The sequence below is a fragment of the Myxocyprinus asiaticus genome, chromosome 30 (genome assembly GCF_019703515.2).
Source record: "Myxocyprinus asiaticus isolate MX2 ecotype Aquarium Trade chromosome 30, UBuf_Myxa_2, whole genome shotgun sequence".
NCBI lineage: Eukaryota > Metazoa > Chordata > Actinopteri > Cypriniformes > Catostomidae > Myxocyprinus > Myxocyprinus asiaticus.
The window spans coordinates 14457544-14482919 of record NC_059373.1 but is presented as its reverse complement, the minus strand read 5'-3'; the positions used below and the strand labels follow the sequence as shown (position 1 = coordinate 14482919).

The window sequence follows — 25376 nt, the reverse complement described above, 5'->3', positions numbered from 1 at the left end:
TCAGTCACCATTCACATTCATTAAATGAGCAAAAAAAAAAAAAAGAAAGATGCAGTGAAAGGTGACTGAGGCTAACATTCTACCTAACATCTCTATTTTTGTTCTATAACAGAAACAAAGTCATACGGGATTGGAACAACATGAGGGTGAGTAAATGATGGAATTCAAATTTTTGTGTGAATTATTTCTTAAAGACATATAGTGATAGGCAAAACTGCTCTTAAAGCTGTATAAGTCATTCCATGACCACTTAATGACCCCGAATCAGTTGTTAAGCACATTAAGTTATTCCTCTGACAGCTCAAAGGTTGTGGTGGGTTGGTGATGACATTAAGAGCAAGCTAAGCATCAGCACTCTAGTTTTAGGGTGACTGAATCAATAGGAAGTTGTCACTTCCGAAGGAACGAAAAAATACCAATTGTAGGCCAGAAACATAGTCTATCCAAGTACACAAACTAAGGCGCGAATGTTTGGCCAATGCATTAGAAGCATGGTCCTGTTGTACATACTTAATATGCATTCTTGCATTACTGTGGTGGTAACAAACCTCAGTCCTCGAGGGTGATGGAATTACCTTTAAAAGCCTGTGACTGGATTAAACTGAAAGTGTTATTGTTCAGGAAGCTAACTACAAACACGTTGACAGTTTTATTAACCTAATTTATATGCCCATCTCTTATATGCAAATCTCTTCAAACTGTTGTGCTGCCATGATAGTAGTTGACTTAAAGAAAACTGACCATAGAAGAAGACTGTTTACACTAATTGCCACAATAGTGCACCTTGCGGGAACCCTTAGAATACGATGTATACTTGTGTTAGAACATGATTTATAATCCAATGTGTGAAATCAAGGTAGAATAGCTTAAAGCATTTGCCCAACTTGCTTTTCTTTAAAATGATGCATTCATCAACATATGCAAAGAGGTCTAATTTATCTGGACCAAGCTACCTGTTAGCATTCCCATTCATGTCTATAGCAGTTGCTTTGCTGGCACATGCAGCCCTTGAAGTTCATGACCTGGATACTGCCATCTTTGCTTTATGGACACTCGGTTCCGGAAACTTTTTGTATTTAGCCAATCACCTGAGCCATATATGTAATGTGACTTATCATTAAATATTAGAACTATCCACAGTTGGGCACCCCCGTGATGACTCCATGATTGCCGCTGGACTGTTTGCCAGTTCTAGTCTCCATTTAGAAGCAATCAAAACAAAGTGTTCCAGATGGAGAACAACCATTTTAAGTGTTAGTTGGAGTTAATATGACTAAAGTAGCCAATGATATTTAGCAACTAACCTAAGGCTATAGCTTCATGTCTTCTACCCACTCTTTAAACTTTGACGGTGTCAAAATGTCAAAAGACACTCATTGCGACACTATAAAGAATCGACACTATGGAGCTACATCACATTATCTGCTAAGAACATATGCCATTGTGAGTGAAAACATTGGAGACCGGAAAATGAAAACAGGGAGAAGGTAGATATAGCAGACTGGGAAAAGCACAAATCTATTTCACACTGTTAAGAGTCCACAAAAAATAATTGGTCACTAGCGAAACATACTTTTCGCTGCATAATGGTGTAATTACGACATCTACCAGCAGGGGCCTGCTGTCAAAGCTAACTAGCCAAGCATTTACCCCCTTTGTGGGTGATGTCAAGACAATTTAAAAACCAAGAAAGCCACCTCACTTTCGGTTTACAGAAGGATGGTGTTTTGTGTTTGCTTGGAGGGGGGGTCGTGTTTTTAAAAGGGCCTTTTGCCACCGTGGTCCATTTCAAAATTATGCCAATTTGATCCGAAAAAAAGAGTGAAAATGACTGCGAGCTCCTTGTGACTACACCTTCCCCTGTGTGCAAACCCATGCACACAGCTATGATTATGATTCAGTGCGCAAGTGTGTGTGTGTGTGTGTGTGTGTGTGTGTGTGTGTGTGTGTGTGTGTGTGTGTGTGTGTGTGTGTGTGTGTGTTTGCGTACATGTGAGCGTTTCCATAGAGCCCCTGAGAAAGGAAAGCACACTTTAGACCCCATTGGAAGAGCTGAAAGTTTAATGAGGTCAAAACTGCTGAACGGGGCTTCGAGTTAATGTGCTGCAACGGAGCACATGCACATATAGTGTCCGTTCAAGTTCGTCTTTTTGTGTGTGCTTATTAGAGGGATAATGGTTGGCCGATGAGTGTCCCGCAGATTACTGGATTCTGATTGGTGTGTTCTGAGCCTGTCTGTGCTTTTATGTGTACTGTATGTGCAGATAAGCTGCAGGGAAGAGAGTTTAACAACATGGGGCTAATCCTCTCTATTGAATTTTATATTATAATTCTCTCACTGGGATTTACATTAGCGTGTGTTTGTGTGTGTATTTGACAGAGATTAGTGCCCTTTTGACATCAGCACATGCCTTCAGTCAGTCCTGTTTGTCACGTCGTATTTCTTTCTTTCTTATTTTCATTTCTTTCCGTGTCTCTTGCTTTGTCAGTTCACTAGCTATGTTTACGTGCAGCCGAATAATCAGTTATTAATCCAACTGATAGTTCAATTAGAATGAAAACATTTGTGTAAAGGACTCGCATGGAAAAAAAAAAGAGCTCAATGCCAATTAAATTTGTCCGATTTGAAGGAGGTGTTGAAAATTAAATATTCAATCAAAATAATTGCAGCGTAAACCTTTGAATCAGTCTATCTTCACAATTAGATTAAAAAATAACTTGGGTACATGCGTAATAAATACAGTGCAGGAAAACTCTCCCAACAATTTCTGCCACTTTTTTCCAATTACTTTTAACTGGACTCTTAGTGGGATTTTTAGTGAATGTATGAAGTCAGTTCCCCTCAAGTTCACACAGGCATCTACACAGGTGTAGTTCATCACATTAACTATGGCCATGTTCCACTAACATTTGACAGCCAGAAGTGCTCAAATACCCTTGTCTTCATTCTTCAGTCTGTCTTTTTATCATTTGAAACCTAACTTTTTTTTATGCAATGTTTTAAAATAAATGACACTTGGTTTTTGATATTTTCTTATGTAATGCAAAGGCATTCAGTGTCCAGATTATTTGGGGCCGCTGTACATATAAATAATACATTCAGACTCTACAATCGGATTGAATTTATCCAGTTTGTCAAAAATCTGTGCATGTAAACATAGTCACTGTTTTTTGCTCCTTCCTTTCTTTCTTTCTTTCTTTCTTTTTTGTTTTCTCTCTCTCTCTCTCTCTCTCTCTCTCTCTCTCCTCTTTCTTGCTTTTCTTTCTTTTTCTCTTTCTTTCTCTCTCTCTTTCTCTGTCTGTCTGTCTTTCTCTTTCGTTCTCTCTCTCTGTTTTCTCTCTTCTTTCTCTCTCTCTCTCTCTCTCTCTCTCTCTCTTTCTCTCTCTTTTTCTCTGTCTGTCTTTCTCTTGAAGGTCAGATCAGCAGGAAGCTTGTGTCAAACCAATAAAAGCAAAGGCAGCGCGCTTTTCATTATGTCTGGCAGTTAACGCAATGTCTACAAGGCTAAAAAACAGACTCTGAATCATACACACAAGTGCTCTTGTGGCAGAAGTGCACAACGACTCTGAAGGAGCCTTCATTGCTGATCTGGCCTTTTTATGAAATGGCATTCAGCCTTGTGTAGTGATGTTTTGCTGGTCGCACATTTGAGAACGGAGAGCCGAGCAAAAGAGAAACAAGCACTTTTGATTGCACTAAATAATGAATAATTTAGCCTCTGATACTCTATAATGTTTGGCAAAAAGTGTTTGGAGACATAGCTGCGTGGGCTAATGTAGTTGGCCTAATTTTTGTGCATTGGATATGTTGTATGTATGGTTATGAATTTAAAGGGATGGAGATAAAGGGATAAACTTTGTTTCATAAAGATGTATGCAAAAAGCCCTAGCACCAGACAAAACTGAAGTGGTGCTGTCCATGGTGCTGAAATGGGTCCCACACTCCAAGAGCTGTCCAAGGTCCTTATGTTGTAACAGAGTTAGTTTGCACAGACCTGTTTGCACAGTTCATGGTGTTGTTTCACAATATTCCAGGTTCCGCTCATTTTAATTGTTTATGTACTTGTTTAAGCTGCTGTTTCTTCCTGGGTCCACTCATTTTAATTGTTTAAAATCAGAATGTTTCATTAGTGTTTTGTAATTGTTGAACTGCAGTAGAAATTACATATTCCAACGCAAATCTGCTCCATGGTCTCTTGGGCTCCATTGCAGTATGATGCTGCTTTAAAAAGGCTTTCATTTTCTATCCCAAAAAATTAATGTTTAATGTTGAGTCAAGCACAATGTACCACAGACCATATTCACCAGCCAAAAATCTGTCAAGATGCTTGTGCTTTGCACAGTTGTGTGACTTTATCAGTTGATGATCAGTGTTCTTCATCTCACTAAATGCAGCTCCGCAGGTTTGTCAGTCCCCATTTCTGCTCTAATATGCCTCCTGATGCAGTCAGTCTCTAAATCATCAGCTCATTCCTCTGGGACCGTGTTCATCATTATTAAACACTATCGGCTGTTTTCTTTCTGACAGCAAGATAAAGAAAATGCACAGAATGTAATTGTAATTTAATGATTGTGATGCTTCTGATAGCTTATCAATGCTGTTGTTTTATATTCTTTCTGTCTTGTGTTTGTGTGTTTTTTTTTTTTTTTTTTTTCTCTAGTAGTCTTACTGAATTCTAAGGAGTCCCAGGCCGAGCTGGGTTGGACGTCATATCCTTCTAATGGGGTAAGTTCATCTTGCTTCTTTATTAGATAATTCATTGCGTATGAGATATATATATATCATGGGTTTAGTTTACTGGAAGATTGGCCTGCATATTAATTTTGTATTTGTAATATGCCAAATATAAAACATAACTAATTTGTTAGTTTACAGGGCCATTAATGTGTTCTAATATAAAGGTTCCAAATGATAATGTTCCTGTGTATCATAGTTTTAAAGAAATGTCTTGTCTAATCTAATCATGTCTCATAGTTCTAACTACAAAATAAATAAATAAACTTCAAACTAACTACAACATTTTCTCAAAACTACTAAATAAGGAACCAAATAATTTAAAAAAACAGAATTGGAACTAGAATTGTTAAATTCATTTTGATTGCTATCCCAAACATGCACACATGCACACACTCCACAAACACATGTTGTTCTGTTTAATTGGCTTTAGGCAAAATCTTAGTGTTACACCGCAGAATTTCTTTTGTTCTATATTTTCCTTATTTCCTGTCCTTTTCCCTATCCCCATTCCTTAACTGTATTACTAACACAATCTCTTCTCTAAACCCAGCATAGACCATTTTGCCCTCACCAGATAAACCCCTATTTGTTTTTCTTTGTCTCTCTTCTGTTATCTTTCATCTGCTCTTTTTCCCAATGCTAAATCATGTGCTAAAGATTACATGTATAGTTTTAATTCATAGCTGCAAAGAGCAGTAAACTTTACAGTTGACGTCTCATCTCAGGATGGACACATTCAGTCTGTCGTAACATTATCTGTAAAGAGAAATGGCCGCAAGCTGGGGACTCAGTGCAAGCTGTTATTTGTTTAGCTTGTTAATTCTGGCCCTGACAGTGATTAAATCCTCTGTCTGCTGCTCCCAGACGTTACCCACCACAGCTGTGTGGTCATAAACACACTACACACACATACTCATACTTAAACAATACACTGGTTTGATCTCTCTGTGGTCTTCATCAGGATGTGTTGAAATTCACTGTCACTCATAGTTGTATCTGTGAAGGGACTCTGCCAAATTCATGCACAGATTCAAACTGCTCAATTCCCCCAGAAACGCTGGATCTTCATTACAGTGCAATTAATTGGGAAAACAGCGTGAGAGTGGTCGTCTTTTGAGGCTCATTATAATCTCTCTGCGAGACAATAAGCTTGTTTATGGCACTTATTGAACATGGTTTAGTCTTTGTTTTCTGTGTTTGATACCATTACTGATTTGGCAGTAAGCATTATACAGATCTAATTATACAGCCTTTAAATGTATATGCTAATATACATTTATAGGGGTTGGTGTAAATGGTCGTCTAGTTGTCTAACAACCATCTAACAACAAATCTAGATTCTCTCTCTCTCTCTCTATCTCTCTATCTATCTATCTATCGTTTTGATGTGTTTTTTGTGTCGGTGCTTTAATTAGTGTGCTGATAGTATACTTTGTCATTTTGCATGGTTAAAACCTCTTGGAAAAGTTACATCTTTAAATTCATCCTATTTGTAGCACCGCTATTGCAGCCATACATATGCTCATGGTTGTTTTTGGCCACGTGATCAATAGCAGGATGACTTTGAGGTGGTCCTCGTGGCAGCACATGCCCCGCGAGCCCCTCAATCTCTCTGAAGCGCATGTTTTCCGATACGCTATGTGCGAGACGAGCTCCGACCTTCTGAAAGAGCGGGTGGCCTCATCTCATGCAGCGGTTCTGACGCTGGGGATAATAATGACGAAGTCATGTCTCTCGCTGCATCAGGCGAGCGCTCAAGTGGATGATGCTGCCGCCCCTCCCCCCAGCGAGGGAGAGGAATGTGCACGCGCCACTGACAGGGAGATTACAAGGGCCTTACAAGGGCGGTCGAAGAGCTTCACCTTAAGTGGTGTCCCCCAGAGGAACCTGAACAGTCTTGCCTCGATGCATGATTCCTGCAGTCCGGACGCCATCAAAGGGCATCGTCCCGCATATTTACCCCATTCTTCCCTGAAGTTTATAATGAACTGTCTAAATCCTGTCACATGCCCTTGTCGGCGCGCTCGCGCAGTGACACCATCCACTTTAATGAGGATCATGGTGAAGGAAACGGTTATGCCCAATTACCCCCTGTGGAGGAGGCAATAGCGTCACACCTCTGCCCAGCAAGTAACAGGGCATGGAAATGATGTCCTGTACATCCTTCCAAACCGTGTCGACAAACGTCCGCACTGGCGGGAAAAGCTTACTCAGAGGCAGGACAAGCTGGATCAGCACTCCACACAATGGCGGTGCTCCAGGTATTTCAAGCCAAGCTCCTCAGGCAAATGGACGAGCACGGCTTCGATCCAGAGACATTCAAAGAGCTCCGCACCGCTACAGACTTTGCGCTGCATACCACGAATGTCACTGCGCAGGCCATCGGCATGTCCATGGGCAACCTGGCAGTTCTGGATTGAGATATATGGCTGACCCTCACAGAAATGAGTGATAAGGAAAAAGCTACTCTTTTGGATGCTCCAGCCGGCCTCTTTGGCGGCTCTTATAATAAATTTGTTGAATGTTACGTCATGATTCAGCAGCAGTCGCAGGCTATGAGACATTTTATGCCCAAACTGAGTATATCACAGACGGTTCATCCTTGCCCTTTTTCGAGCCAGCGCCAGACTAAAAGCCCCATACCTGCTGCCTCACCGGCACCTGCATATCAGCACATGCAACAAAAGTGCTCCTGATGGGCACAACCCTTCGAAGTGGAAAGCAGAGCCCTCAGTTCCTTCCGGGTCTGCTCCAAAAAATGCTCTATTCCCACTACTGGTTGTCGGGAAAGGAATATTGTTGTTCACAATATTGTTCAAAATGTTGTTTCTGTGTCTTGCACTCAAATAAATGCAATAAAAAATGCAATAAGTGCAAAAAAGAATACAGCACTCGTTGCAAATGCATGAGATGCTCACACATTCTCAAAAAAAGAGCCCTTTTCCTCTTCAAAGCACACACACTCAGAATTCAGGCCATTCTACTGTGTCTGTCTCAGTTCAAACTGGGGAGAACAGTTTCAGAAAGCATTGGGTTTTATGGCGGCAGCATCCGCCGTCATTCCTTTTAGGTCTCTTACACAGCGCCGTGTCAAGTCATATTTTTATTTGTATAGCACCTTTCACAATTCACATCATTTCAAAGCAGCTTTACAGAAAATCATGCATTAACAGAAAACGAAACTGTAATATCTATAATGTCTTAGTCATCATTGTGTAGTTTGATAAAATACAATTGTGAATTGTGTTTAAAAATAAATTATTAAATAATAATTGTATTTAGAAACCCAGTGAGCAAGCCAAAGGTGACTTTGGCTAGGAACACAAAACTCCATGAGATGTTGGTTAATGGAGAAAAATAACCTTGGGAGAAACCAGACACATTGTGGGGGCCAGTTCCCCTCTGGCTAACATCATGAATATAATACCAATATTACTTAATTGTGTATAGTGCAAGTTATGGTTTAAAATTATTAAGCCAAGTAAGTGTTACGGGTCAGTGTTTAAACAAAGATTTTGTAAGAACTGTAAGATTAATGACTAATGTCTTTAAAGTTCATCCTGGATTAACTGCAGAAGTTCATATAGATGAATTGTCCTTTTGTTAGTTGGCTGATGAAGGGTTTTGTTGGCAAGTAATTGGCAGTCTATGTATTCCATTACAAGAGTGTAGTCCATTATTAGACCAAGGTGATGCAGGCAGAGATCAGTTAGGTTCAACCAGCCGGTAATTTCGGTGAGGTCTATCCTAAATCCAAGGTTCAGGCAATGGCATATGATGTATCCCATGTATTATGGTTGGTGTTGTCATCAGTTCATCCTCTGAAATCCACCGTAATAGACTGAAGTGATGTTTGGCTGGCACCAGCTGCATTTAGTCGTCATCACTCAGAGACATGTAGCAGTAGAGTCCAACATGAAGCAGGAATGGAGCTGGATCCAGCCGGTTCTGGTGACCTCAGGATAGGAGTCCTGAGGTTGAGACAGGGATACAAATAGAATAATATTAGCATAGATACCATTCAATTTATTGCAGAGTTATAGATCATGATCAATGTTTCTGGTTTCTGGTTCCAGCAGACCTAACTAAAGCAGCCTAATTGTGAGTTGAAGGATAAATTAGGTGTATGCCTGGCTAAATAGATGAGTCTTTAGCCTAGACTTAAGCTCAGTGAGTGTGTCTGCATCCCGAACAGTGTTAGATCCTTTCATATGCATCCTATCTCCTTTTGTGGATTTTGATATTCTAGGAACTATTAACAGGCCCGAATTTTGCGATTGTAATGAACATGATGGAATATAGCATGGTAGAAGGTCACTTAATTACTGCGGAGCTAGACTATTCAAAGCTTTGTACATAGTTAATAGAATTTAAAAATACGAAATTTAACGGTGTCACATTAAGCATTATTAGTTCAAAAGACTTAGACTTATATCCTGTCCTCTGAGTAACACCTAAAACTTCACTGTAAATTGTAGCAACACCACCTCCTCGACCCCTCAGACGAGGCTCATGTTTATAACATTAACCTGGGGGTGTAGATTCATTTAAACTAATATATTCATCCGGTTTAAGCCAGGATTCGGTCAAACAAAACGCATCCAAATTATGATCTGTAATAATTTCATTTACAATTAGTGCTTTGGTAGATAGAGATCTAATGTTTAGTAGCCCTACCTTCATATGATGTTTATCTTACATTTTTTTAGTTTTGTTTGACCTTAATCAGATTTTTTTCTTAATGATTTAGTGAGTTTTGTGTTTGGTAGTTCTGGGAACAGACACAGGCTCTATGAGATATCTAGGTGATACAGTCTCTATGTATTGTAGTTTATGTGACCTGTGTGACATCTCAGGGCAGCTAGCAGATGTTTGGATTAACCAGTTTGTCTGCTTCCTGACCTGGGCCCCAGTTAGTCAGATACCACAGCATGTGTGCCACAACATGCTTGGTGCCAAGGGTGCATGCGCATCACTATATCCCGCCACTATACAGCTGCTTTAGCACCATGGACAGCTCTTGTGTTTGACCAGCGAGGTGTTGCGCTGGGGCAAGTTGTCAGGTGGAAAGTGGTGACCACGGATGGTTCCAACACAATTTGGGGGGTGGTGTACGATTGACGCCCGACTTTCGGCACCTGGACAGAGGCGAAGAAAGCGTTGCACATCAACTGCCTTGAGCTATCGGCTGTATTTCTAGCCTTAAAGGATTTTCTGTCAGAAATAGCGAGCTGTCATGTCCTGGCTCACTCAGACAACACGACAGTTGTGGCATATATAAACCGCCAAGGCGGAATTCATTCACCGCCACTGTTGAGACTGACGTGTCACCAGCTCCTATGGAGTGAGCATCATCTCCTTTTCCTGAGAGCGACATATATCCCAGGACCTACTGTCACGCCAAGTGGTGATTCCGGGCAAATGGAGACTTCATCCTCAAACTGTATTGAGGATTTGGGAAATATTCGGCAAAGCAGAAATCAGTCTATTTGCCTCAGTCGAGAATGCCCACTGTCCCCTCTAGAACTCGAAGTCCCAAGCCCCACTGGGAGCAGATGCAATGGCACACAAATGGCCTGCAAAACGCAAATATGCATTTCCCCCGGTATGCCTGATTCACTCTGTCAGGGATGTAGCAAGGTAATCTGGGCCCCCTTACTGTTTATTGCTCTGGGCCCCTATCCTATTAAAACATACAGTTTAGAATTTGTTGTGGGGCCCCCTGGACCTTTGGGCCCATTGAATCGTTACCACCTTTCACCCCACTAGCTACGGCCCTGCACTCTGTCATATGCAAAATCCGAGAGGACACTGAAACAGTTCTGTTAGTTGTGCCGAATTGGCCCAGCCAGCCATGGTTTCCGGATATGATAGATATGCTATACAGTTCCCCATGGGAAATATCGCTGAGGAGGGATCTCCTCTCAAGTGCAAGGCACAATCTGGCATCCACAGCCCCAGCTGTGGAACCTGCATGTGTGGCCCCTGAACGGGGTGCACTAGACATGCCAGAACTGATGCGTTCAGTCATGAACACCATTTTACAGGCCAGAGCACCGTCCACGAGACGCCTCTATGCGCTAAAATGGAAGGTGTTAACTGACTGGTGTCTCTTACATGGGAAAGACCCAGTAAACTCCCCCATATATGAAATTCTAATATTTCTTCAAGAGTGATCAGATGCAGGACTCACCCCATCCATGCTCAGTGTATGTGGCAACTATTTCTTTGTATCATGCACATGAAGCCGGCGCCTCTATTGGCAAGCATGATTTAATCATAAAGTTCCTTAAGGGAGCAAGACGATTAAACCCATCTCAGCTGGCTACAGTCCCAACTTGGGACTTAATTTTAGTCCTAAAAGCTCTCGCAGGGCCCTCCTTCAAGCCTTTGGACTGTTAATTTGCACATGCTCCCCGTCAAGACAGCACTACTGCTGGCTCTGGCCTCAGTAAAATGGGTAGGTGACCTGCATGCACTATCAGTCTGTGCAGGCACTACATGCATACGTTGAGCGTACGTGCCAGTTCAGATTGTCTGATCAGCTCTTTATATGCTATGGAGGATGCACAAAAGGAATGTCCATCTCCAAGCAAAGGCTCTCTCACTGGATTGTCGATGCAATTGCTCTGGCTTATGAGTCGCAGTGTAAGACTTGACCAGTTGGTGTTAAAGCACACTCAACTAGAGGCATGGCCTCCACATGGGCATGGACAAATCGTGTGTCCTTACAAGACATATGTTTTGCAGCAAGATGGTCCTCTCAAAACACATTCGCAAGGTTTTACAACCTAGATGTAACATCTCTTCACAATTCCTCTCTGTTTAGAGCACTTGCTATTCATTGACCAAATATATATACATATGTTCCTCCCTTTAAGTACGGGCTCCCCATCCTTTACACAACTGCCTGCATGCAGGCCGTTATAATTTACCATAAAGTCACAAGCACTTTCATTATAAATAAACTCCCTTCCTAACTGGGTTCATAAGGAGTTAATTCATACTATATGACCATAATTCATATATTGTTATGAGTGCTCCCCTCCTGGCCAACACAAGGATCAGTCACTGCGGCATACTCATGTCAGTTCCTCTCTGGGAAGTTATGTCATGTAGTGTGGTGTGATGGGATTCTGTTCCCCATATGCATTGCTACGCATTGTCGAGTGTACTGAGTCGTAAGGGAACATCTCGGTTACGTACGTAACCTCGGTTCCCTGAGACGAAGGGAACGAGACATTGCAAACGCTAGCTGCACTACAAGACTCTGAGTTCTTGAGGTATGTGCGACGCACTCCTTGTTCTCAGTCAGAAATTCTGAGGAAATGGTGTTTGTGCACCTGTTTTTATAACGGACAATTCGCGCCAAAACAGGCGTGGCTCAAACACCATAGCCAATATTAGAATATTGGCATTATTGTAGAGAGGGTTCAACTAGTTTGTATAAGGTATTCCCCATATGCATTGCTACGCAATGTCTCGTACCCTTCGTCTCAAGGAACCGAGGTTACGTACGTAACAGAGATGTTTTGAACTTCCCTATAGGCAAATACATTGTTGTTTACCTGTAACAATATTTTTTTTAAATTTTTTTTTAGGCAAATTCATATCCATAAAGTGTCTCTTAAGATATATTATGTCATTGAAAGGAAACATTTGACAATTCATTAGTATTGGATGGCAGACAAGTTACTATTTGTTATTATTTGTTAGGGCTGGGTGATATGTAAAAAATATTTGATCAATAATCACCTTAAATATATCACAATATCTGATTATATTGTCAAAATAAAATATAACTCAATTTTAGGTTCAAGGTGAACGTGTCTTATATTATTTTGTGACTTAAAGGGATAGTTCACCCAAAAATGAAAATTCTCTAATTATTGACTCACCCTCATGATATCCCAGGTGTGTATGACTTTCTTTCTTCACCAGAACTCATTTGAAGAAAAATAGAGGAATTTCTTTGCTCAGTAGGTCCTTAAATGCAAGTGAAATGGAGATTTCTCTTTTGAAGCTCCAAAAATCACAGACAGTCGGCATAAACATCATCCAAACGACACCAGTTGTTAAATCAATGTCTTCTAAATTGACACGATTGCTTTTGGTGCAAGTATTTAATTACTTTTTTTTTTTTGATATAAATCATGCTTCTGGTCGGAAGTGGTACACGCATGTGAAGTAATCACATTGGCATTTGAAATACGCGAGAACTGATCACAGCCGGAAGAGCAGCGTTGTTTACAAATGAGGAGGAATGCTGTCCAGTAGCTTGGTTGATTTGGGTTTTGATCTGTTATTATCTGTTTCCTTACTCACAATGGTGCATTTGTGTACTTATCCTGGATGTCTAAACTGAGTGGAGAATGTGAGATTACCTCTGTATCCACACGAGAGACCGCTTGGACTCCACCCTCTCCTGAAGCATTGGATTATAATACAAAATTACTTAAATATTTATTTTTTTCGCACCAAATTTCGCAGTCGTATCTCTTTAAGACATTAATTTAAAAGCTGGAGTCGTATCGATGATGTTTATGCTGACTTTCTGTGATATTTGGACCTTCAAAAGAGAAATTGCCACTGACTTGCATTTTAAAGACCTACTGAGCTAAGAAATTTTTTATTAAAATGTGTTTTGGTGAAGAAAGAAAGTCATACACACCTGGGATATCACGAGGGTGAGTAAATAATCAGAATTTCATTTTTGTGTTAACTATCCCTTTTGATCACTTTCAGCTTTGTTTCTTAAATACAAAGATATATATTCCTGAACCTGCACAGTTGCATTCACAATGCATGTTAACCGTGAACTGCTCCATGGAAATAAAGCAAACTAAACCCACAGCACTTATTGAGATGAACAGCGATCATTTGCAGCATAGTCTTAGATGACATTATTCTTGCAAATAGTTTTCAGACTAATGCGGAGAAAAAAGAGTGATAACGAGACAGGTTTCGCTGCATGCCTCTGAACAAACAGTGAATCGGTCACACGCTTTGACGGCTTTTCTTTTGTCTGTTCTTAAAATTATTATAGTTTGTTTCTTCAAGGGCATGTCTTTGTGTCTAACACCATTTATTGTCATGTTTCACTCTGAGACATCTTACAGTTCACCCTCCTGTTGCGGGTAGATGAGCAAAATTACTTGTGAGATATCATTGATATCCAATTACATCATCCTATTTCCCAGCCCTGTTATTTGTATTTGATATTTGTCATTGCATTTCCCATAGAAAATTAGTCCTTGTTTCATAATCAAATTAGCATTTGTCCTTGGTTTCTTTGTTGTCTGGAACTCTCACGTTTTCTCTCTCTTTTTTTTTTTCTATTTCAGTGGGAGGAAATCAGTGGCGTGGATGAGAAATACAAGCCCATTCGCACATATCAGGTATGCAATGTAATGGAGCCCAGCCAGAACAACTGGCTCCAGACGGGCTGGATATGGCGACAGGGCGGCCAGCGCATCTTCATAGAGTTGCAGTTCACCCTACGTGACTGCAACAGCATCCCCGGCGTGTCCGGCAGCTGCAAAGAGACCTTCAACCTCCTCTATGCCGAGTCAGACTGGGACCTGGGCCGCGTGGTCCGTGAGGACCGCTACAGCAAAATCGACACAATTGCGGCAGACGAAAGTTTTACGCAGGGCGATTTAGGTGAACGTAAGATGAAGCTTAACACGGAAGTCCGTGAGATCGGACACCTCAACCGCAAGGGATTCCATCTGGCCTTTCAGGATGTTGGTGCGTGTGTTGCGCTAGTTTCCGTTAGAGTGTACTACAAGCGATGTTTGTCAACTGTGCAGAATTTAGCCGTGTTTCCGGATACAGTAGCCGAAGCAGCATTCTCTACACTGGTGGAGGTGAGAGGGACGTGTGTGAATAACTCGGAGGTGGACACGGACAGTCCTCCCAGAATGCATTGCAGTGCAGAAGGGGAGTGGCTAGTGCCCATCGGGAAATGCAGCTGCAGCTCTGGATATGAGGAGGGACACAGTAGCTGTGAGGGTAAGTCAAACCTCCCGAAACTGTGAAAAGTTTGTGTAGAATGCAGATGTGAATGCTTGGCCATTGCAATATATTTAAAGTGTGTTGTTGTGATACTTTGGCGGTAACAGTTAAAGGGTCATGACACCCCCTGTTTCAGCACAGTTGAGGTTTCACAACAATTTAAAAAAATGCTAGAGACAGTGGCCGTGGTCAGGAGCAGAGTGGAGGGGAGAAGGAGAACACAACAACTGCTTTATTTCACTAATGCAGTTAACAGCATAAAAGATTCACTCAATTGCTCATAACAAAGTGCACAAATTATTCAGTGTTTTGTAAGCTCACAATACATTACACGGAAACACACTGGTCATTTTATACCTGTAACTTTATTTGCAAATAATTACCAAGCCGTTGTACTCTTTATTGAAAATGTGTCAAGGCTTGTTACATTTTTAATCACTTTTGAGACTTCCAAGACACTGATTCACAAATATAAGTGCTTAGATCAGTTAACACACATTTAGGATGGATTGATTGATTGGCGTTTGTGTTTTGAGACTGTCAGTGTAAACCGTGCCTCAAATGAGCCCCAGTCCGCCTCACCGCATATCTCGAAACTCCCACGTAATAAATGCATGTTCCTGGAACAATTAGAAGGTTTCGCTATTGACTGAAAGCCTGTATCTCTGTCAGCATCGTGGAGAAGCCGTGCAGTCTTGAACACTCGTGGCCTGGGATTACTCATTCACTGAAGCACTTGACAGTTTGAAGCGCCCGTCTTCCGAGAACGTGGTGTCACGAATAGTCATGAGATAGCGCCTTCTCATTGGATAAGGCCATGCAGTCCCATGAATAATTATGAAACACTGATGATGCAATGATGTGCTATAGTGTGTGAAAGCGTCAGATCCTGTGATGTTGACTCGATGTTGATTTTAAACCCAGAAGTTGAAAATAGCGCAAAAAATCTAATTTAGCACTTTCCTTATAAAATTTAAGTTAATGGATGCTTGCTTTGTGTTGCACATGATAGAAGACATACATATTTGTTAACATCTCAGACAATTTAGATTAGTGTTTCATGACCTTTAATAAACTTCAGTACCCAAAGAGGCTATAGAGTTACGTTCCAGTTTTGTGATGTTATTTAGGTTGCAATCTTCAATCATAAGATCTAACCTGCTTAGCAAGATTCTCTTCCAACTCTTGCTCTGTTTGACTGTAGAGAACAGGAAGCTGACTGTAAAGAACACTACGTTGTTGCCCACTATACCGCCCTATGTGGCAACACTGAGTTTGCAACGCATGCAGGAGTTGCGTTATGAATTGCATTCTGAGATGTTAGAAGTATCTGCTTTCATGTTAGGCCTCGACACCTAATGTAGTGTGGCATAAACAGTTTAAAGGCATTGTTCACCCAAAATGTCAACATTTACCTACCCTCTTTTTAACCCATATGACTTTCTTTTTCTGTGGAACACAAAAGGTGAAGTTAAGAAAAATGTAAGCAACTGACAGCCTCAGTCTCCATTCACTTTCATTGCATCTATCTTTGCATCTTTCTTGCATACAGTGAAGACGAATGGTGACCTGAGGCTGTCTGCCTCACATTCTGCTGAAAAATGTTCAGAACAAAAAGTCATACAGGTTTTGAACAATATAATGGTGAATAAATGATAGAATATAGATTTTTGGATGAACTATCCCTTTATTTAAGCACATTAAAACCAAGTTTAAAACCCTTCAGTTGTTAATTTTACACAAAGTAACCTTGGTGAAATCAAAGCAGTTGTTGCTGTTTCACTAATTTGTGCAATTGCTCAACGATTATTGTGCCAAATTATGAAATTAAGGGTTTGATGTGCTCATTAATACGGCAACTTCATTTCAAGTTCAGACGATTTTGGTCAGATTGCATTTTTAGACGTGTTAAAGAGTTTGAGGTGAGAGGACAGATTTAGAACCACTTGGCTCTTTCTTTGAACGATTGACTGTTGATGCCACTGACCCACGTCAAATCAGTCTCACTTTCATAGGTCAGAAGTATGTCAACAATAACAGGGAGAGTGCCATGCACTGGCATGCTCTCTCATTTTCACTGAGATCATGCCCATGTCTGTCTGACAGACAGTGTTTGGGTGGTGGGATCTCTCCTCCTCCTACAGCTGTATGTCATTTGATCACTGCGTCACTGCTTTATCAACAGGCGCATATGTGCGGTGTATGTGTGTGTTTGTCAGTGTGATTTTTCACAGCCAATCTTGTAGAATAGTGTGATGCAGTGTGGGAGTTGTATTCGGATCACACGTACAGTGGCATGGTGTTACAACAGATCCTGCATTGTCTCTTTATTTTTTATTGTTAATAATGCATCATATACTGCATGACTAAGAGGCATGTGAAATGTGGGCGAGATGAAATTTGAGTAATATGTAGGCTATTTTTATTACCAAGTTTTTTGTAGTTATTGGTGTAGTTTGTGAACTTGATGCTCATTATGTGAACTTGATGCTCAGTAGTATTAAATGCTTTTGTTTGATAGTGATTTGATACATAAACTTATGCACATTCTTGATTTTGTTGTTCATGCTTGTCACTGCAATAAAGTATGAAAAAATATAATTAATGGTAAAAATATATATATTTTTTTATACATTACCATTAGGGCTGAACGATTAATCGAAATCGCAATATGAATTAGGGCAATGATCAAACTGCAAGGGCTGCAATTTAATTAAATAATGTTTACGTGCTGCTCGCTGTGCTTTATGTATGTGCACAGCGTTGTTATCTGCAGTATATTACACACTCAAAGCATGTGTGAGGCTAATGAGTGAGTGTGTTAAATTTACAGCACTCTAGAGTCAGTAATTGCTAATTTGTGTAATTTCAAATAAGCTTGGCCACTAAAAGTTACTATCCAAATCTAAAGTAATCTCAAACGCTGGGTTTTTGTGGAAAGAAGAGTGGATGAGGACATATCTCATTATAATGTCATTGCCAACTAAAAAAAAAAAAAAAAAAAAAATTATATATATATTATTTAGTTGGCTCTTTTTAAAAGGATTCAAGTGTGAGTTAATCATCACCGTTCAAATCACAATCATGATATTTTTCAAAATAAACACAATTAGATTTTTTTTTCTAAGCCGTTATTACCATGGTAATACCATTTATTTTTCATATGGTATTGTATTATTCAAATAACATTTTGGACATGTACCATGGTAACTCTGCAGTATTCTTTGAATTAACTTGAAGTACCATGGAAAAACCAATGATACAATACCTAGAGAAAAATTCCCACTAATCTCAGTGGCAGTTACCATGGTAAGTCAATTTCACACTTTTAAGAGCCCTCCAAAAGTGAGGCACTTGTTAAACACCTATTTTAATGAATTATATATTTGCAATATATTTCACTGTACCATGGCACCACTACAGTACTTTTTTGTAAGGGGTGTTAACATGGGTTTAGGTGGATATTTGTATGATATGTTGGGCGGATATCTGTTAGGTGGATATCTGTCATAAATACATATGTCTGTCTGAGCAAACATCTCAGCCTTTTGATTGATACAAAAATGTGAGATGATCTTTCACGGATCTTTCAGTGGTAGTGTCATCACCCCCTCATGATGACTTGCCATGTCCCACTCACACCTCACAAACACTTCCTCTTAACTCTTCTCCATGTGAGCTACCACATATGTGCACAACCTGACCCTGATTAACTACCTCAATTGAGTCCAACAACTCTCACACTTATACATAGCAGTCATGCCACAATGACAGTTTATTGATCAACACTTGCATACATATGCCAGTGTCACAGTTTAGTAGCTTATACGCAAGATCAATGGCAAGTCAAGCACTGTATTGAATTCCCTTATACAACCCCAATTCCAAAAAAGTTGGGACAAAAAGGAGTGATTTGTACATTCTATTCAACCAGTGCTATATCGAAAGCACTACAATAGCACATGATTTGATGTTTTATCTTTTTTTTTTTTCTAATATATACTTCAATATACACATTTCAAATCAGATGATTCCAGCAGGCTCAAAAAGTTGGGACAGTCGAGTGTTTGCCACCTGTGTGATGTGACCATTTCTTCTAATAACACTTAGCCTAATAAGTGTTATTAGAAGAAATGGTCACGTCACACAGGTGGCAAACACTCGACTGTACCAACTTTTTGAGACTGTTGGAATTATCTGATTTGAAATGAGTGTATATTAGAAAAAAAAAAAGATAAAATGTCAAATCATGTGCTGTTGTAATGTTGTAGGCTAAGCGTTTTGGCACTGAAGACAAAAGTTTAAGTTCAGCAAGCAGGACCCCCCCCAATCCATTATGCAGGACTTCAGCTGTGTAATTGAACAGGGCCTTCATTTTAGGACAAAAGGAAGATGATTTTGGATATTGACAATGTCTTACAAAGATCCTGATGCCAATTGCGACACTCAGTTGACAGATGATGATCGACAATATCGGGAAATGGCAAAACCATGGATCTGGGAAGTCGGCATATTTACCAAACTGGTCAGGGTTTGAAACTGGCACCCGCCACCCGGCAAATGTGACGAGGCTGAATCCAGTTTGCAAGTTCCTCTTCCAGATGTATTTCATGTGCGGGTCATTTTGCTCATCTACCCGCAACAGAAGGGTGGCCTGTAAGATGCCTCGGAGTGACACATGACAAGAAATGCTGTTAGACACTAAGACACATGCTTGAAGAAACATACCTTATTATATTTTTATGAACAGACAAAAGAAAAGAAAACCATCAGCGCTCGTGTCTGATTCGCTGTTTGTTCAGAGGCGTGCAGCATGAGCCTGTCACATGGAACACACGCATGTCAGCATGCAGGGCAAGCCTGTATCGTGGAACAAGCGCATGTAAAGAGTTTTCACTTTTTTTCTCTCTCTGTTTCATTCATCTGAAAACTGTTTGCAAGAATAATGTTGTCTTTGAGAATGCTGCAAATGATCCGATCATCACAGGAGGTGCTGTGAATTTAGTTTGCTTTATTTCCACGCGGTTATCATGCATTGTGAACGCAACTCTCCAGATTTAGTAATATAATCTTTGTATTAAAGAAATAAAGACTAAAGTGATTTAAATCATAAAGTAATACAAGACACGTTCACCCTGAACCTAAAATTGAGTTAAATTTTCTTTTCTTTAGGCAGCATTAACTGTATTACCAAAACGCAATACAAAAACAAATTCGATAAGAACACATATTTAGCAGTATCTTTTTGGGAACACAAGGGAATTTATTAGGCTTATTTATGATTATTATTGTCTTTACATTTATAATAGTCTTTAGTTATAGGCTATTAGTAATTTTCTACCTGTTGTTGTTGGCAGATGCTTGCGTGATGGCAAATGGAGCCGTTGGATATGGTAAATGTTTGGATTTGTGTAGGTGGTTAAATAAGATTTTTTGATCACTTTGTTATTGTATTGCTTTTTTTGTTTAAAGTGCAATTTGAATTTAGAAATGTCTTGTTTTGTGTTTCAATAAATGAATCAGGCAGGGGGGTTGACAGTATAATCATATATCGCAATATTTAAGGCGATTTATCGATAAAACAATTTTTACATATTAACCAGCCCTAATTCGTTGCCGTATTGTGTGCTTCATAGTGTGCCACACATTATCACACTATTATTATATTGGAGAAAGTTCGGGACTGCAGACATTCCAATCAAACACCCGCACTCCCTGCTTACGCAGCCATGCACTTGTAATCCGGGAATCTGGGGAGATTGTGGTTTGGCGTTGTCCTGCTGGAAAATGCAGGGACATCCCTAGAAAAGAGTCTGGATGGCAGTATATATTTTTCTGCATTAATGGTACACTCACAGGTGTGCAAGTTACCCATGCCATGGACACTGACTCACCCCCATACCATGACAGACACTGACTTTTGGACATGATGCTGATATCAGCTATAATGGTCCATTTCCTCTTTAGCCTGGAGAACACGACAGCTGTTTTTTCCAAAAAACTATTTGAAATGTGGACTAGTTGAACCACAAAACAAGATTCCACTGTGCTGCTTTTCATCTCCGTTTAGACCGAGCCCTGAGAAGTCAGCAGCACAAAACATGCAGCAGTGAAGGGTGTTGACTGACAAAGGTTTACCGAAGTATTCCCAAGCCCATGTCATGTCCATTACAGATGAATGACGGTTTAGTAGTGGTTTTCTAGCAGGACAACGCCAAACCACATACTGCCTGGTTTACAAGTGAATGGCTGCATAAGCAGAGAATGTGGGTGCTACACTGGCCTGCCTGCAGTCCTGACCTGTCTCCAATTGAGAATGGGTGGTGCATTATGAAGCGACAATACAGCAAACAAGGCTCCGTACACTTGAGCAGCTGAAGACCTGCGTAATGGATGAATGGGGGAATATTCTGCTTGCTAAACTTAAACTTGTGTGTTCAGAAATAGTGATTTACACAGTGATAAACACTCAACTGTCCAAACTTTCTTGGAGTGTGTTGCAATCTGATTTGAAGTGTATAATTTTGGGGAATCTGCTCCGATACTGATGTTTTTAGACGGATCGGGTATCGGTCTGACGAGCCCGATATGATACTCTGTTGTAGTCATGTTCCTTAATGTCAAGCTCCAAAAATGACATAAAAGAACCATTAAAACACCATTAAAGTAATCCATATGACTCGTGAATTTTAATCAAAGCCACTTGAAGACATGCGATAGCTCTGTGAATCGCAGAAGGCTGTGTTTAATAAGTAAATATATATTATGTGCAGCGCCAGCACATTAGTGAATGGCGCTGCTCTGACACACAAACTCACATGCAGGCTGGTAATGCACTCGCGGATATTTTTAGCCTTCACAGCGGTGCGCAATATTTGAGCGCTACTCACAAAAAACATCTCAGATGTAGATGCTCAGTAGTTTGGTTCACTTGGCACCGGATGTGCATTTTTACCAGAATTTGAATAAGAAGCAAATTAAACTACTGTGTACTCACCTACATACAGACACACTTACAGGACTTCTTGGAGAGTGCAGAATGTCAAAATAAATTCCAGAGGGTTTTCAAGTTAAAGGTGATCGATTGAATATATTACTGTTGTATTTAAAATTATAAAAGTCAATAATAATAATAATTTATTATTATAATCATTATTATTTGTTTACAAATTATAACAATATTTAAGTTGAATGAGTTCCAAAAAATAACTGTGTGAATGAAAAATGGACTGATATCTTAAAACTAAATTGAACAAAAAAAAAAAAAAGATCTGAATCCTTTAAAGCCCAGATACAAGCTGAATTTTTTTTCAAAGAAAACTTTTCTACTGAAGACTTGGACTGGAATTACTGTTAATTTTGCTGCTACATTATCCAGTAAACTTGTTAATAAAGCTTTTCTTAATAGGCTGAGTATTTATATTGAAATAATTTGTAGCAGTAGCGGATTTAGGCATGGGTGTCATGTGCAGTTGCCCAGGGTGGGATCTTGCAGGGGGGCGGCATAAGGCACCCACATAGAGCGCACCTTTAACATACCCTCCTGAGACCCGAGCGTGACTGCTGTGTGCATTTTCCATTTCCCTTTTTTAATTGTAACTAGCACCTAGTAAACATGCAAAAATAAAATAAATAAATAAATAAATTCTATAGCAAATAGTTTTCCTAAAAATGTATGTCCTCATATGGGGACAGCGAGACTACATTTTAAATAATACCAAGCTTTTTATTTTTTTTAATAAAATTGTTTATGTTTCCAGGAGTGTTGGTTATTCATGTTTTTGAGACATTACAGCTGATTTTCTGTAAAGGTGCTTTGGAACAATGTGTATTGAGAAAAGCACAAATAAAAAAAAATAAAAAAAAATTATTGGACTTGATTTGACCAACAAACAAGTAATAGCCAGTGCTGAAGTATTTTACCAATCAGAAATTAGCATAAATAATTCTGATTTAAAGTAATGGCCATCATCATCCAGTCACTGCCAACCATGTTAAAATAAAATTATGCATTATAAATTCTGAATGTATGTACTGATAACCATTGTCCCATGTCTGCCAAATATGTTGAGTAGTCCAAATATCATCTGCCGCCTAAAACCGAATGATTGGTCGGATGTTAGGAGTGAATGCACTTGACTGCATAGGAAACTTATAGGATGCTCCCTTGCTCCCTATTTAATAAATGACTTAACCTCCAGTGTGCTGGCTGTCTGCCTGCACTGGTCTCAGAACAGTTCAAAATGCACCTTATTTTCATCCTAACTCCATATAAAGCCTCTTAAAGCAAAATATTTTTTCTCAATGTGAAAATGCACAGTAAATATAGGACTTCTAGCGCAAGCACTAATGCTAATGTCCACTATAGTGGTCGTTGTGTTTAGCAGCGTGGCGTTTCATGATAAATCACTCAAATTTAAAAAATGGTATATTGGATGAAACTAGAGATCTTTTGACTCAAACAAGTTTTAATTTAAAAAATTAGGTTTCTTACCAGATGTAGTTTTGTTGGCGTTTCTCCCAAAGACAAACTTCACTGTGATTGGCGCCATATTGTTTTGTCACATGACTTGGTGTGTCGAAAGTTGAACACTTTAATGACAGCCCAGAGTGTTCTGAACTGAAATCAGTCGGTTTAAATAAATTACAATTATGCATAACGTATAGCGAAGACAAAACACAATGTCCAGTCAGAAGGACGCGGGGTAGCACGAGGATCCACACTATTCAAACTGGTGTGCTGTGTTTTTGTTTTTTTGTTTTTTTTTACTTAAAGATTTAAAGGAATGTTCTGGGTTAAATACTAGTTCTGCACAATCAACGGTATCTATGGCATGCTGTTGATTACCACAGGCAATACTTTTGACTCTTCTCCCCTGGAAGTCTATTGGGCAAAGCATTGCACAGGGATAAAAGGTTAAATACACACTTTTTGTTAGTATAGCCATAATAACAAAAAATGGTGCTTGTTGGTTTGGGTTTAGTGTGATAGAATTGCTTACTGATGTAAATAAGGTGTAAAGTAAATGTTTTTCATATCAGTAATTCAATTTCAGTTTTTTTTGTACATTTCTTTTGCATCCATTAAATTGCATTGTGCGTGTATAGGCTTGGCTGTTCTTGTGGGGGCCAAATGTTTTGAAATGTCCTGACTAATATAGTAATAATAATAAGTTAAATTGCCCGATTGAGCAATAACTATGTGCAATACACAGTTTAGTCTTTCTTATATTTATCCAACACATCCAACCTCTTCTGCCATTTCATTCCTCTGAGAGAAGGAATTATTATCTATGTCTTGCTGCTGTTTTTGTATTGTTGTACACTGGAAGCTCCTGTCACCAAGACAAATTCCTTGTATGTGTAAGCATACTTGGCAATAAAGCTGATTCTGATAATAATAATAATAATTGTAATGGTCCTCACTAGCAATGCTCAAATGTTTTGCTTTAAATCTACTGATATTTACAGTTTTGTGTGAGGTTTAATGGTACGGTTACGGTATAGAAAATATAATTATTTCCAAATCAAATTACTTTCTTCTGAGGTGTCCAGTGAACAAAAAACATGTTTGTGTGATGTATAAGTCATGATGAGCTGTCTGCATGAAAGGTGTTACTACATCAGAGAAAGGCTTGTCGTAACCCTCAGATGGTGACTCAAAGGCCATTGATGAACAGGACTTCACACTACATATCTAATGACAGAAAAGGGACAAAGGCAGTAGATGAAGGGATGGATGGAAAATACAGGAAGTGTGGATAAAAAGGGGAGTAAAGGAGTGAGGGATAAAGAAAAGAATTTTGGGTGAATCCAGAGGTTGCAACGCTATCACTCAATAGTGCAGGTCTCAGTTGAATGCTAATGAGATGGATGTGCTGGGCAGACTCACCACTCTCGCAGGAGCTCTGAGCTATTGATCAACTCTCTAATGCTTCACTAAACTGTTCAAGCACACTGTGGATCTATGCACTCACCGCATGCTGTGGGTCAGCACTTTTATGCGAACAAGAGAGTGAAAGAACGATAGAGGCAAAAAGTGATGTTAATGAGTCAAGAATGAGCAATAGTCCAGAAAGATAGAGTATGATTTATGTGTTAGCATCAGTGTGTGTGTGTGTGTGTGTGTGTGTGTGTGTGTGTGTATGTGTGTTGCATTACTGAGCGTGTTTTAACTAAATAGCTCGATAGTATTGACCCAGGCCATGAGTAGTTGTTGATTGAGTCTGGGGAGGTTGCACTTGACGGGACTTGTGTGTGTGTGTGTGTGTGCGTGCGCACGCACGCTTGTGTGAGGCCATAAGCCTTGAAGCATCACATTTAATTATTTGCAGACTGCTGTAGGCCTGTGTTCTGTCTGAAAATGCAGGAAAATATTTAGTGGTTATCAAAGCAATGTTTCTGATTTATGTTTGGTTGAACGATAAATGGAAATTCTTATATGCATCCGCACAAAGAAAAGAAAGTCTAAATGGAGCAGTTTACCACATGACAGCGCGATTTCAAAACCATTAGTTTCCTCATTTTGTCCATCAGTTAGTCATTCATATATCTTGTGAAGATTCATTGATATTTTCGTTTGAAAATTCCTTTTTCGGTTTCCTAAAGTTACCATTTTCCA

At 39.7% G+C, this 25376-nt stretch overlaps 1 protein-coding gene across 4 annotated transcripts in view; it reads left to right on the top strand.

Annotated features, from left to right (window-relative positions):
* The window catches only part of LOC127421162 (ephrin type-A receptor 7-like), a 210827-nt gene that overhangs the window by 43138 nt on the left and 142313 nt on the right, over positions 1 to 25376 (top strand). For 3 of the 4 annotated variants that reach the window (XM_051663970.1, XM_051663972.1, XM_051663968.1), the window contains exons 2-3: positions 4662 to 4726; positions 14083 to 14752. In XM_051663970.1, coding sequence (XP_051519930.1) covers positions 4662 to 4726; positions 14083 to 14752 — 735 coding nt within the window. The remainder of the gene's footprint in view (positions 1 to 4661; positions 4727 to 14082; positions 14753 to 25376) is intronic. The other variant, XM_051663971.1, reaches the window with a different exon arrangement.